Raw genomic sequence first — 11,122 nt, 5'->3', positions numbered from 1 at the left:
CAGCATCGTGGAGATAACTATTAGGCCACGCGATGGCAACATTGAGTTAGGAACGTGAAATAAGTTGCATTCAAGAACCATCCTTGTTTGTGAATGTCTGTTCACAGTTGTTCCAGAAACTGTCCAACAACCGTTAATGCAGCTTGGATTATGTTGTAGCAACGAACCACGCAACGAAAAGAGCGAAGCGCATGTTTATATTGATATTAGCTTGCTAGCTTGCCAGTTACAGGTAGAGCTAACTGTAGTGAACTGAGCAACAGCAACAACGGTATGAACCACGTAATGTAGGCCTATTCTGTATTTATTTAGGAAGAGTATAAACGACATGAGATGCTAGTTTAGCCAGAAGTAAAAAAGCTATCCCTAATCAATGTCATTTAGTTCGCTAGTCTAAATTGGGTACTGTATGTTGCTAATGTTTCGGTAGCTAGTGCTAAGCTAAAACTAAGGACAGTATGGTGTCCAGTGTATTAATGCGTCTGTCTTTTAAAATATATGTAATTGTCAATAACCTTAACTAATCCCTTTCTAGGCTATTATTCTTAAGCTTTCTGGAAACAGTCAACCTAGCTACAGTAGAGCTAGCTAATAACTAGCTAAGCTATGTCTGCAATCAGCAGTCTGGTCCCAGCACGATTCCTGACCCTCATAGCTCACCTCGTTATCGTGGTCACAATCTTCTGGTCACGGGTATGTGCAAATAAAGATACAGTTAATCTTTTAGAAAGAATTTGCCTTTGCCAAACACTTGCCCACATCTTCACCATCACCTGTGAACTCTCACTCCATCAATGTGTTTAATCAATGTTCTCTTTTGAGACAAACCATCCAACTCAGTATTGTTTGCCTACAGGAAAACAATGTCCTAGCCTGTCTTCCTCTGGAGTATACAGAAGAAGAATATAAGAACGAGGACACCAAGTGAGAATCCTCAGTTACACATCATACATGCATTCAAGAAATATCTGGAAATGAGTGATCATAACACACGCTCTGTGCACCTGTGTGTCTCTCAGATTGGTGGTGGCGTTGGCGGTAACCTTGGGTCTGTTTGGTGTAGAGCTGGCTGGCTTCCTGTCTGGTGTCTCCATGTTTAATGGCAGCCAAGGCCTCCTGTGTATCCTTAAACAGCCAGTAATACATTTCAAACAACAAAGTGTTTCCACTTTGTGGAGACAAGTGACACGAAAGATACTGATGAGGTATTTTGAAACATGACTAGATACAGATCCAGTCATTTCTATTGGATACTTTCTAGTTAAAATAAGACTATGAATGAATACGACTGTAAGGTGTTAGGGAGGGGATATTCTCATTGATAGTTGTGATTCCCTGACTCCAGCCCGCTCTACGTTTACGACGTGCTCATCACACTGACCTGCTGTAGCCATCGCAGCTCACGCTAGCGCCTCAGTGGCTCTGCTTTTCTTTCTGTTTGAGCAGTGGGAATGTGACATCTACTGGTGGATCTTTGTCTTCTGCAGGTCAGTGTGCACGTGTGAATATGTGTGTTTATCCCATCGGGTGTGTTTCCCTGACACGTGACCTCCTCAGCCCTGGCTGCCCACTGCAGCGCCTCCGTGGGCCTGTCTTTCTTTGTGTTCCAGAAGTGGGAATGCTGGACCTACTGGGTTATTTTTGCCCTCTGCAGGTTGGTGTGTGTGTGCGGGTTCCTTTTTTTATGTGGAACAGAGCTGAGCCAGCTTCCAGAGACAACTATGAAGAACAGCATCACCCCGTGTGTTGTCCGAGTCCGTTATCTGTATGTTCAATGCGATTCTTAATCCCTCTTTCCATCTTATTCCCTCAGTGTTCTTCCAGCATTTGTGGAAATCATCCTCTTCATTGCTGTATTCGGACTGAAGAAAAAGGCACTTTAACGGCTATTGTATTGGGAGAGACCTTTTTAATGTGTCGTAGGAGCGTAGCATTGAAGATGCAACTATGGAACTCTTGGAAGTATGACTGCTTGTGACAGTGACCCAAATTGGGGAAGGAAACAAGATGCACGCGACGGAGGAGCTGACTATATACAGAGGCAGAGTTCTTCAATAAAATGCCATGGGTTCAAATGGATGTAGAGATATTTATGGCTAAATATATGTTCATAAAGTCTCAGTCAACCCTGTTTGTACTAGGCTGTCTAACGCCCATTCCTGTTTCGTGTGACTAAGATGGACGATATGGATGTCTGTTGCTGTATGAACGTGTTGTGTTGCTGATTTTTTTTTTTTTTTACTAATACAAATAAAGACTGAAGTGTGACGGTTCGCAAGGATTTTGATCGCGTGTGCCGTTTCTGATTGGTCCCAGTTCTGCTGTGCGTCACTTTCGTGGTCCGGGTAGCGAGACTAGTACCGATAGTTCCTGAAGACGGGTAACCGTGCATTGAGAGGATAGCTAACTTGCATCCGAAACGCCCAGATTATTAGCATAGTAGTCGTCTTCGATTGAATAATTGGAAATGGGTAAGTAGCGTATAACCAGTGAATCTGTAAGTTATATATTTTATTTATGAATACTCGATGAGGGCACAAAGACAATCGCTATTTCTTGCTGCCACACACAGCTAACTTTAGTTAGCAAGCGTTAGTATGGACAACCCATTCAATCTGCACAGCTAGCTAATTGCTTCTAGCTAGCAACCTAGGTAATTGTGTCTTAACATTTTATTGTTAGCATATTACTGCTTGCATATTGTACTTCCCGGCAGTATTGGTTTTAGATCCTAAATTGTCCATTTAAATTCGCCAGCTAAATGTAGGAGCAAACATAAACCGGAACTATTTGTGGGCGTACACTGACGTGGCAAGAGCAAGAGTAATGAAAAAAAGTTGTAACACTACTAGACTAAATAAATGGAAATGCTGAGGTTATCCAGTGAAAAGTATGAAGAATCCTTTACTAGCATAATGCAGTTGGCTTATTCGAAGTAGAAGACAAATGGAAATGGTAACGGATATAAATTCGAGTACTTCTACCCAAATGATTAGCTCTCTATTTTTTCTCTCTCGATTGTCCATACTCCCCCATCTACACAACGCTTCCATCCGCCAGCTGTCTCACGTCCCTCTGCTCTCCCTACAGCAGTGAACACAGGCACGTCTCTGGTGCTGTCCAGCTTGCTGTCGGTACTGGTGTTCGCCGGGATGCAGATGTTCAGCAGACAGTTGGGCTCCACGGAGTGGCTAACCATCCTGGGGGGGATGCTGGGGTCTGTCCTCTTCATCTGCTCCCTCACTGTATCCTTCTCACGAGGTTAAAAAGGTTTTCAACGGTTCTGCCTAGTTCAGGTACTAAACTTTTGAAGTAGTACTGTGTTAAACTGACCCTAGCACTGAATATCTTAATGAAATCCAGCAGTGATCTGCTTGAGCACCTTAACTTCACCCCCCAGGCCTTCAATAACCTGGAAAATCTCATCTTCGGGAAGGGATTCCAGGCTAAGATATTCCCAGAAAGTGAGTAAAAAATAACCATCTACCCTAGTACATTTAGCCAACATGTACTTGAAATGCACTCTTAGTGTTTGGTTGTGCAGTCTAGATCAGCCGTAGAAGCATCAAACATGCCTGCTTTCTCTCATGTCCTCTGTAGTCCTGGTGTGCCTGTGCCTCTCCCTGTTTGCCTCTGGACTGGTGCACCGTGTGTGTGTCACAACATGGTAAGTAGCCTACCTCCTGCATCACAGCAGGTTACAATTCATCACTCCAGTGTGGAGCAAAGTTGTACCAGGGTCTCTGTACGTTTCTGGCGGGCACAGAGGTCTGTCTACAGATTTACATTTAGTCATTTTAGTCATTTAGTCATACAGATACCTGGGATGTAGAATGAAGTGATAAGAAGAAGAAAAAAAGCTATGAACTAAAGGGTTACAATATGGTTGTACTGTTGTTACTAAACTTATAAGTGTTGATTTTTTTTCTTCTCTTTTTCCAGTCTGATATTCTCTCTCTTCGCCATCTACTACATTAACAAAGTGTCGGCAGCCCTCTACCAAGCAGCCGTTCCCGCGGTAGCACCTACCAAAGCTACCAGCAAAGGCAAAAGGAAGAACTGAGCCAGAAATCTGTCACGCTCTCATCCAGTCATCCGACATTATTCGTTTTTGAAAACCAATCATTATGGAGGAAATTTGTAATTTAACCAGTGCTGTCACATCCCAGTTATCTGTCATGTATTTTGACAATAGTCTCTCTGTACTTTAGTATGTCGCTTTTGTAAACCGTTCCTGAAGTCTGCTGTTATGGACTACAGTCGCGAACTGACAGATAATTGAGAGACGGTCACTGACGACCAGGCGCGGCCGCAAAGGGTCTTGAATAGTTTGTTTCCTTGACTCCTTTTCCCAGTCACAGCTTACTGAGCACGTGAAGTATGAAGCTATGAATAGGAGAACAGCAGGGAAATAATCTGTTGTTGGATCTAGCGTTTATTACATTCCCTCCATCCTGCACTTGTTTCCTTCTGGTTGCACATATATTTACACGTCATCCATTCGTGATTGTTTTGGTATGTTTCAGGTAACAATTTTTTTTGTTAAGATGAATTTGTAATTAAAGCAATTTGAGGAAAAACCTTTGTCTTTCGAAATGTTTCTAGCAAGTAAATGTCTATTACATAAAATAAATGTCAGTGGAAAAATATGTAGCCTTTGCCATTAGGGTTGCAATCGATCGAGAATTTGAATATAACGGTCAGTCATGATGTATCAACAAAAGGGTCGCGAAATTAGCGCTCACGCAAACGTGAGCAGGCATGTTTCTCAGGGCGTTCCCCCTTTCCTTGCTTAGTTTAAAGTTTCTTCCCCCAACCCTTACACTGGACCGATTTCTTCCATCCGAACCCATAAACAGTTAGCTCATCCGGTAAGTTTAACTTTCGCGTTTTGCGTCAAACAGAAAACTTTTAATAGCGACTGCAACTTGAATGAATAATGTTGGCTGTATTTAGAACAGTTAAGTTTATTTGCTGTGTGTGCGCACATTGACCGAAAGTTTGAGAATAGGAAACATTTCTCAAACTTTCGGTGTGTTGTTAACCGAATTTCGTGCGCGTCAGTCAGTCCCTTTGAGTCTTACGTTCTAAGTAACATTGTGTCAAAATGTATCAAAGGCATCTCACTGGATAATATTAAAGGATAGATAGATGTAGACTATGTTACATTTCAATGTGTATACTGTAGGCCATAGCAGACATCGTCAAGAAACAGGATTATTTTTGACAAAGAGAGTGGGAGTTGGCCTATGTGATAAGGAGATTGTGCCATGATGAAATAACGGAGGAATTTGTCTGTAGAGCCAACCAACACCCATCCTCTTAAAGTGCACGGTGATCTGGTCTCCAATAGTAACTTGTCCAACGGGAGAGTTCTCTCATACAAACCTGGTTTATTTTCTCTCACCCTCCTCTCAGAAGATCTGTACCTGCAAACATGCCGTCAGAGTTGGAGGGAGCGATGGAGTCCCTGATCAAGGTGTTCCACTGCTATGCTGACAAAGATGGCGATAGCAACACTCTGAACAAGAAGGAGCTGAAAGAGCTGATGGGGACTGAACTGTCTTCCTTCTTAAAGGTCAGACCTCCTTCTCTCCTTCAGCCCACAAGGAATGTGTGCCAGATACTAGCTTAGCTATCGATCTGCTTGCTGTCAACCAAATGGGTGAGTTGATCCCACCCCCTGTGTCGCTCGGATTCTGTGTCCCAGTCCCAGAAGGACCCGGCCGCCGTGGAGAAGATCATGAAGGATCTGGACCAGAACAGCGACGGCTTGGTGGACTTCCAGGAGTTTGTGTCTCTGGTGGTCGGCCTGTCTATTGCCTGTGAATGCCTGTTCCAGTTCCACATCAGTAAACTGGCCAAGAAGTGAGGAAGACAGAGAGATCATGTGCTTCATTTGGCTTCATTCATTCAGGAGTCATTTTCTGTTAAGACTGACATTGTTAAGCTTTAATAAACGTTGGCCCTGTTTGTGTTGCTGGTTCTGTGGCTTGTACTCACTCAACATGCATATTTGGGAGTGCCAGATGAAAACATAATAATGTGGGCACACCCTTTCAGCGAAGCGAGCCAGCTGTTGTTCTCCACAACACCTTTTCTCGGTTAAATCCAGGAAGATCTCCACAGATGAAACAAGCAAGACAGTAGGAACCGAAACACACACATATACCTGGTTCCAATCCAAGCTTGCAAGGGCACAAGGTCACCTGTATCCAGGAATGATGATTACATCGCCAATCATTTAACAGCTCAAACCAACACTGTTGGTGTTGGTTTGAGCTGCTCAAACTTATCCACTGCATGTCTGGTCACTATCAGCACACAGTTCCATGTGGGTTTGTGCAGGTTTTCTGTTTGTTCCTGTGTGTGTGTTCCGTATTCATCATCTGTAATCAAACAAGACCAAGCAGATGTATTCAGGTGATGAAAGCAGGCGCCCAAGATGAATGTGTAGTGCTCATTTTTCACCAGCTGATGTCATGAGAGCATAATAATCTAACTCATGGTCTAACTTCTTGCTTCTTCATTTTTTCTCTCTACTGTCACACATTCCTTCTGTCCCTCAGTCTCTTACAGATGATCTGCAGTGTAAATTATGGATTTATGTATGTATTTATTGGAAATAGCTGTGGTTGTAGAACAGTGTTTCAGTAAAACCTGTAAGTGTGGTAAGAGGAACCACAAAGCTGTCTTGCTCTTTTGTGTCTGGTGGGTGTTTGGAATGTGAAGCAACTGTGGTCTGAGAAGATTTCACCTCAGTAGCAGGAGGTTCCCTGCCTGTTACAACACAAGGTGTGACAGGTGAGGGCATGTTTCAGAGCAGAAGGATGCACTGCAGTACAGAGCTGCTGTTAGCCACATCCAGGCGAGCCGTCATGGTAACGTGAGCCGTGTTCCAAGATCCCCGATCTCATCTGTCATGAACTTCAGCTTCATCTGAGCTGCTGAACACACCACAATGCACATTGTTTGTTCTTTAATAGTTGTATTATTTCATCAATAACTATATTTCTGTGTGAAAATGTATTGTATGGGCTAACTTAAAACACATTCTAATCTAAATGGCCATTCTTGTTATAAAAATATATGATACATTTAAGGATTATTTGACCTGGTTAGGTCATGTGTGTCGTGCTATCAATTATCCAGTGCAAGCTTCATGTCTGAGGGTAGTCCTTCGTATTTCTTGTCCTGTATTGCAGATGTTGTACTGAACAGGACTCACATTTAGATAATCAAATATAAACAGTAAACCACCCGAAGATATTTGTGTACCAGACCCTGGTGTGAGAATGGCATGCTGGTAGCCTGGATGTAGAGGCATGTGTGCAACCACGTCTTGCACGCCCACACTGTTTGGTCTGCACAGAGAAGTCACTCTCTCATAATCATGGGGCGAATGGCGTATTTGGTATTCCTTGTCCGTCAGTTGTAATGGAACAGTGGACTGAAACCTTTGATGAAAACGTAATATTGTCACAATTGTCCTGGTTCTGTTAAACACAGACAATCCGTACACCCCCCCCCCCCCCCTCTCTCTCTCTCTCTCTCTCTCTCTCTCTCTCTCTCTCTCTCTCTCTCTCTCTCTCTCTCTCTCTCTCTCTCTCTCTCTCTCTCTCTCTCTCTCTCTCTCTCTCTCTCTCTCTCTCTCTCTCTCTCTCTCTCTCTCTCTCTCTCTCTCTGTCTCTCTGTCTCTCCTTGTTCCATAACTGTTGTGCATGTCTAGGCAGAGTGTGATGATGAGTCTAGCAGGGAATCTACTGTGACGGATACAATAAGAATTCAACAACATTAAACAAGAATCTAGTAGGACTAGTTAGAAAATGGTGCATGTTTATAATGGGAGGGAGTGTTTGCAGAGACAAAAGCTGAGTGCTTTACAGTGTCCATGCAATGGAGGGCTTATCAGGTCGCTGTTTGTTGCCCCGAGTTATGTAAGTTTGGCTGGATGAATGAGAGGCGTTCCCTTTGTGCTGTTCTACACATGCAAACTCTATTACACAAACACACACACACAAACACACACACACACACGCATGTGTGATGAGTCAGACCTTCCCTATTTAGAGCTGCATGGAATCTCCACTGTAATTTTCCACTTTCTTCCATAGTTTCCTCAGACTCGACAAATGAAGAAACACCAGTGATTGCTTGCTTACAAAACACAGAAATGGTTCATATATTATGTATTTCACTCACCGACTGCAATGTTTAAAAGAATACAAACATTTTAACACATTAACCTTCCAAATGACAACAGTTATGATGATCTAATATGAAGTGTTCCAGTTCAGCAGGTTTGGGTGGCGCAGCAGGCATTTCCCAAGGCAAGAAGCCCTGTTTGTCTGTGTGTGTGTGTGTGTGTGGGTGGGGTGTGTTCCCTTTAAGATGAGCCTTTCCCCTCGGCCCGTCACTTCGACCCGGGACGCACGCAGACATCTACTCTCATCCTGTAACTACTGAGTCTGAGGTGAGTGAGGATGGAGTGGAGGAAGGTGGATGAAGGGAGCAAGGAGGAAGGTGGATGAAGGGATGCAGGGAGGAAGGTGGATGAAGGGAGCAAGGAGGAAGGTGGATGAAGGGATGCAGGGAGGAAGGTGGATGAAGGGATGCAGGGAGGAAGGTGGATGAAGGGATGCAGGGAGGAAGGTAGATGAAGGGATGCAGGGAGGAAGGTGGATGAAGGGATGCAGGGAGGAAGGTGGATGAAGGGATGCAGGGAGGAAGGTGGATGAAGGGATTCAGGGAGGAAGGTGGATGAAGGGATGCAGGGAGGAAGGTGGATGAAGGGATGCAGGGAGGAAGGTGGATGAAGGGATGCAGGGAGGAAGGTGGATAAAGGGAGCAAGGAGGAAGGTGGATGAAGGGATGCAGGGAGGAAGGTGGATGAAGGGAGCAAGGAGGAAGGTGGATGAAGGGATGCAGGGAGGAAGGTGGATGAAGGGATGCAGGGAGGAAGGTGGATGAAGGGATGCAGGGAGGAAGGTGGATGAAGGGATGCAGGGAGGAAGGTGGATGAAGGGATGCAGGGAGGAAGGTGGATGAAGGGAGCAAGGAGGAAGGTGGATGAAGGGATGCAGGAAGGAAGGTGGATGAAGGGATGCAGGGAGGAAGGTGGATGAAGGGATGCAGGGAGGAAGGTGGATGAAGGGATGCAGGGAGGAAGGTGGATGAAGGGATGCAGGGAGGAAGGTGGATGAAGGGATGCAGGGAGGAAGGTGGATGAAGGGATGCAGGGAGGAAGGTGGATGAAGGGATGTGGCAGTTGGAGGAATAAGGCATGAAATGTGTTAGGTGGAGGAATCTGACATTTATGTCAACAATGACTGTTTGTACAGTGCAGTTCATTTTAACAACACTATTATTTCTTCAACAAACATCTGACATTTTAGTCATTCAGCAGACATTTGTATCCAAAGGGACGTGAACACAGTACAGCAGAAGATCAATGATCAGAAGTTCAAACTGTGTTTTGGATGTCAGAGTCATTGAACTGTCTGTTTTTACCAGGCACAGCACACAGTAGCCACATTGAGCTACCAGGCACAGCACACAGTAGCCACATTGAGCTACCAGGCACAGCACACAGTAGCCACATTGAGCTACCAGGCACAGCACACAGTAGCCACATTGAGCTACCAGGCACAGCACACAGTAGCCACATTGAGCTACCAGGCACAGCACACAGTAGCCACATTGAGCTACCAGGCACAGCACACAGTAGCCACATTGAGCTACCAGGCACAGCACACAGTAGCCACATTGAGCTACCAGGCACAGTGAACAATAATAATACCTCAACTACAGTGCAACAACTGAAGTAGTGCTCCTGAACCCTCCAAGGACTAAGCAGCGCACCATGGGAGATCGGGCCTTCTGTTCAGCCGCTCCCAGTCTGTGTAATGCTCTCCCTGATCACCACAGACACCACAGACTGTGGATGCTTTTAAACGTGGCCTAAAAACCCACCTTTTTAACAGAGCCTTTGGCTTATTCTTAAACTCTTTTATCTGTCCTATTTCCCTTTTTGTTCTACAGATTTTTTTGCGCCCTTTCTTGTTTTTAACCTGTAGCACTGGATTTTACCTAAATATAAAGTGCATTACAAATACAATTATTATTATTATTATTAGTGCATGTCTGTGTGGCAAATCTGAAAGAGTTCACAATTCTGCTGACGTGACCTTAGGAGCTGTTCCACAGCTTCCGTACGCGTGGCAACATTAGCTAGGGAGAACACAGCCCTATTTCCTCAGTGGAGACCCTGTGTGTTACCCTTAAACCATCTTCTCCCTCCAGCAATGTCTCGTCTGGAGAAGGCTGTGGTGTCCATCGTGGAGGTGTTTGAGGAGTACGCGGGGCAGGACGACAAGAAACGCCAGCTCAGCTCTAGTGAGCTGCAGGAACTGCTGCAGAAGGAGATGTCTAACCCTGAGTTCCAGGTGAGCACCTCCGCATGTCTGCATGTCTGCAGTAGCACCTCTGCATGTCTGCAGTAGCACCTCTGCATGTCTGCATGTCTGTAGTAGCACCTCTGCATGTCTGCATGTCTGCAGTAGCACCTCCGCATGTCTGCATGTCTGCAGTAGCACCTCTGCATGTCTGCAGTAGCACCTCTGCATGTCTGCAGTAGCACCTCTGCATGTCTGCATGTCTGCAGTAGCACCTCTGCATGTCTGCATGTCTGTAGTAGCACCTCCGCATGTCTGCATGTCTGCAGTAGCACCTCTGCATGTCTGCAGTAGCACCTCTGCATGTCTGCAGTAGCACATCTGGGACATTCAAAATGTACGGGCATAGAGTACTACATATGTTCATTAACAACTTACATTGCATTTTGTAAAATGTCACAACATACTCTCTGATGATGCGCGTGTGTTTGACAGGGAAAGATTGACCCAGAGGACATCAAGGAGGCTATGGAGATCATAGATAAGAACCATGATGGAGAGGTCAACTTCAGGGAGTTTTCCCGTTGTGTGTCCATGCTGGCTTTGGGCTACTTCCATAAGAAGCATGGCAAGGCGGGCAAGAGGGATAAGGAGGGTAGGGGGGGCAGGGGCGACAAGGGGAAAGCTGACAAAGAGTAAGGAGAAGGCACAGCATCCCAGCACCACTT

At 45.0% G+C, this 11,122-nt stretch overlaps 4 protein-coding genes across 6 annotated transcripts in view; all 4 read left to right on the top strand.

Annotated features, from left to right (window-relative positions):
* The first annotated feature begins 133 nt into the window (after positions 1 to 133).
* Positions 134 to 2,251, top strand: LOC134023694 (transmembrane protein 107-like). 2 transcript variants are annotated; one of them, XM_062465996.1, is made up of 6 exons: positions 134 to 271; positions 536 to 693; positions 857 to 924; positions 1,020 to 1,120; positions 1,558 to 1,654; positions 1,814 to 2,251. In XM_062465996.1, the coding sequence occupies exons 2-6, from the start codon at positions 607 to 609 to the stop codon at positions 1,881 to 1,883; spliced, it is 423 nt and encodes a 140-aa protein (XP_062321980.1). In that variant the 5' UTR covers positions 134 to 271; positions 536 to 606; the 3' UTR covers positions 1,884 to 2,251. The 2 variants fall into 2 exon arrangements, with proteins under 2 accessions (XP_062321980.1, XP_062321979.1); XM_062465995.1 differs by lacking the exon at positions 1,558 to 1,654 and adding an exon at positions 1,391 to 1,487 and having other exon boundaries at positions 1,814 to 2,246.
* A 68-nt stretch (positions 2,252 to 2,319) lies between these two features.
* Positions 2,320 to 4,572, top strand: krtcap2 (keratinocyte associated protein 2). The gene is made up of 5 exons (XM_062465997.1): positions 2,320 to 2,471; positions 3,091 to 3,245; positions 3,401 to 3,464; positions 3,601 to 3,667; positions 3,943 to 4,572. Exons 1-5 carry the CDS (start codon positions 2,468 to 2,470, stop codon positions 4,061 to 4,063), a joined length of 411 nt encoding a protein of 136 aa, XP_062321981.1. The 5' UTR covers positions 2,320 to 2,467; the 3' UTR covers positions 4,064 to 4,572.
* A 152-nt stretch (positions 4,573 to 4,724) lies between these two features.
* s100a10b (S100 calcium binding protein A10b) lies at positions 4,725 to 5,973 on the top strand. 2 transcript variants are annotated; one of them, XM_062465998.1, is made up of 3 exons: positions 4,725 to 4,871; positions 5,419 to 5,578; positions 5,711 to 5,973. In XM_062465998.1, exons 2-3 carry the CDS (start codon positions 5,438 to 5,440, stop codon positions 5,870 to 5,872), a joined length of 303 nt encoding a protein of 100 aa, XP_062321982.1. In that variant the 5' UTR covers positions 4,725 to 4,871; positions 5,419 to 5,437; the 3' UTR covers positions 5,873 to 5,973. The 2 variants fall into 2 exon arrangements, with proteins under 2 accessions (XP_062321982.1, XP_062321983.1); XM_062465999.1 differs by having other exon boundaries at positions 4,726 to 4,871; positions 5,422 to 5,578.
* Positions 5,974 to 8,327: 2,354 nt separating this feature from the next.
* The window catches only part of s100w (S100 calcium binding protein W), a 3,031-nt gene continuing 236 nt past the window's right edge, over positions 8,328 to 11,122 (top strand). Inside the window, exons 1-3 of the mRNA XM_062465991.1 lie at positions 8,328 to 8,473; positions 10,303 to 10,445; positions 10,890 to 11,122. The exon at positions 10,890 to 11,122 is cut by the window's right edge and continues 236 nt beyond it. Of these exons, the coding sequence (XP_062321975.1) occupies positions 10,305 to 10,445; positions 10,890 to 11,093 (345 nt within the window). The 5' untranslated portion in view covers positions 8,328 to 8,473; positions 10,303 to 10,304 and the 3' untranslated portion in view covers positions 11,094 to 11,122. The remainder of the gene's footprint in view (positions 8,474 to 10,302; positions 10,446 to 10,889) is intronic.

Source organism: Osmerus eperlanus, chromosome 7 (assembly GCF_963692335.1).
Source record: "Osmerus eperlanus chromosome 7, fOsmEpe2.1, whole genome shotgun sequence".
Lineage (NCBI taxonomy): Eukaryota > Metazoa > Chordata > Actinopteri > Osmeriformes > Osmeridae > Osmerus > Osmerus eperlanus.
The sequence above is the reverse complement of the archived record's forward strand: the minus strand, read 5'-3'. Positions and strand labels throughout refer to the sequence as shown.

Coding starts and splice junctions, on each gene's coding strand:
- LOC134023694 (XM_062465996.1), top strand. CDS start 607: ATGTCTGCAATCAGCAGTCTGGTCCCAGCACGATTCCTGACCCTCATA. Junction 694..856: donor TCACAATCTTCTGGTCACGG/GTATGTGCAAAT, acceptor GTTTGCCTACAG/GAAAACAATGTCCTAGCCTG. Junction 1,121..1,557: donor TGGCAGCCAAGGCCTCCTGT/GTATCCTTAAAC, acceptor TGACCTCCTCAG/CCCTGGCTGCCCACTGCAGC.
- s100a10b (XM_062465998.1), top strand. CDS start 5,438: ATGCCGTCAGAGTTGGAGGGAGCGATGGAGTCCCTGATCAAGGTGTTC. Junction 5,579..5,710: donor AACTGTCTTCCTTCTTAAAG/GTCAGACCTCCT, acceptor TCTGTGTCCCAG/TCCCAGAAGGACCCGGCCGC.
- krtcap2 (XM_062465997.1), top strand. Junction 3,246..3,400: donor TCTTCATCTGCTCCCTCACT/GTATCCTTCTCA, acceptor TTCACCCCCCAG/GCCTTCAATAACCTGGAAAA. Junction 3,668..3,942: donor CGTGTGTGTGTCACAACATG/GTAAGTAGCCTA, acceptor CTCTTTTTCCAG/TCTGATATTCTCTCTCTTCG.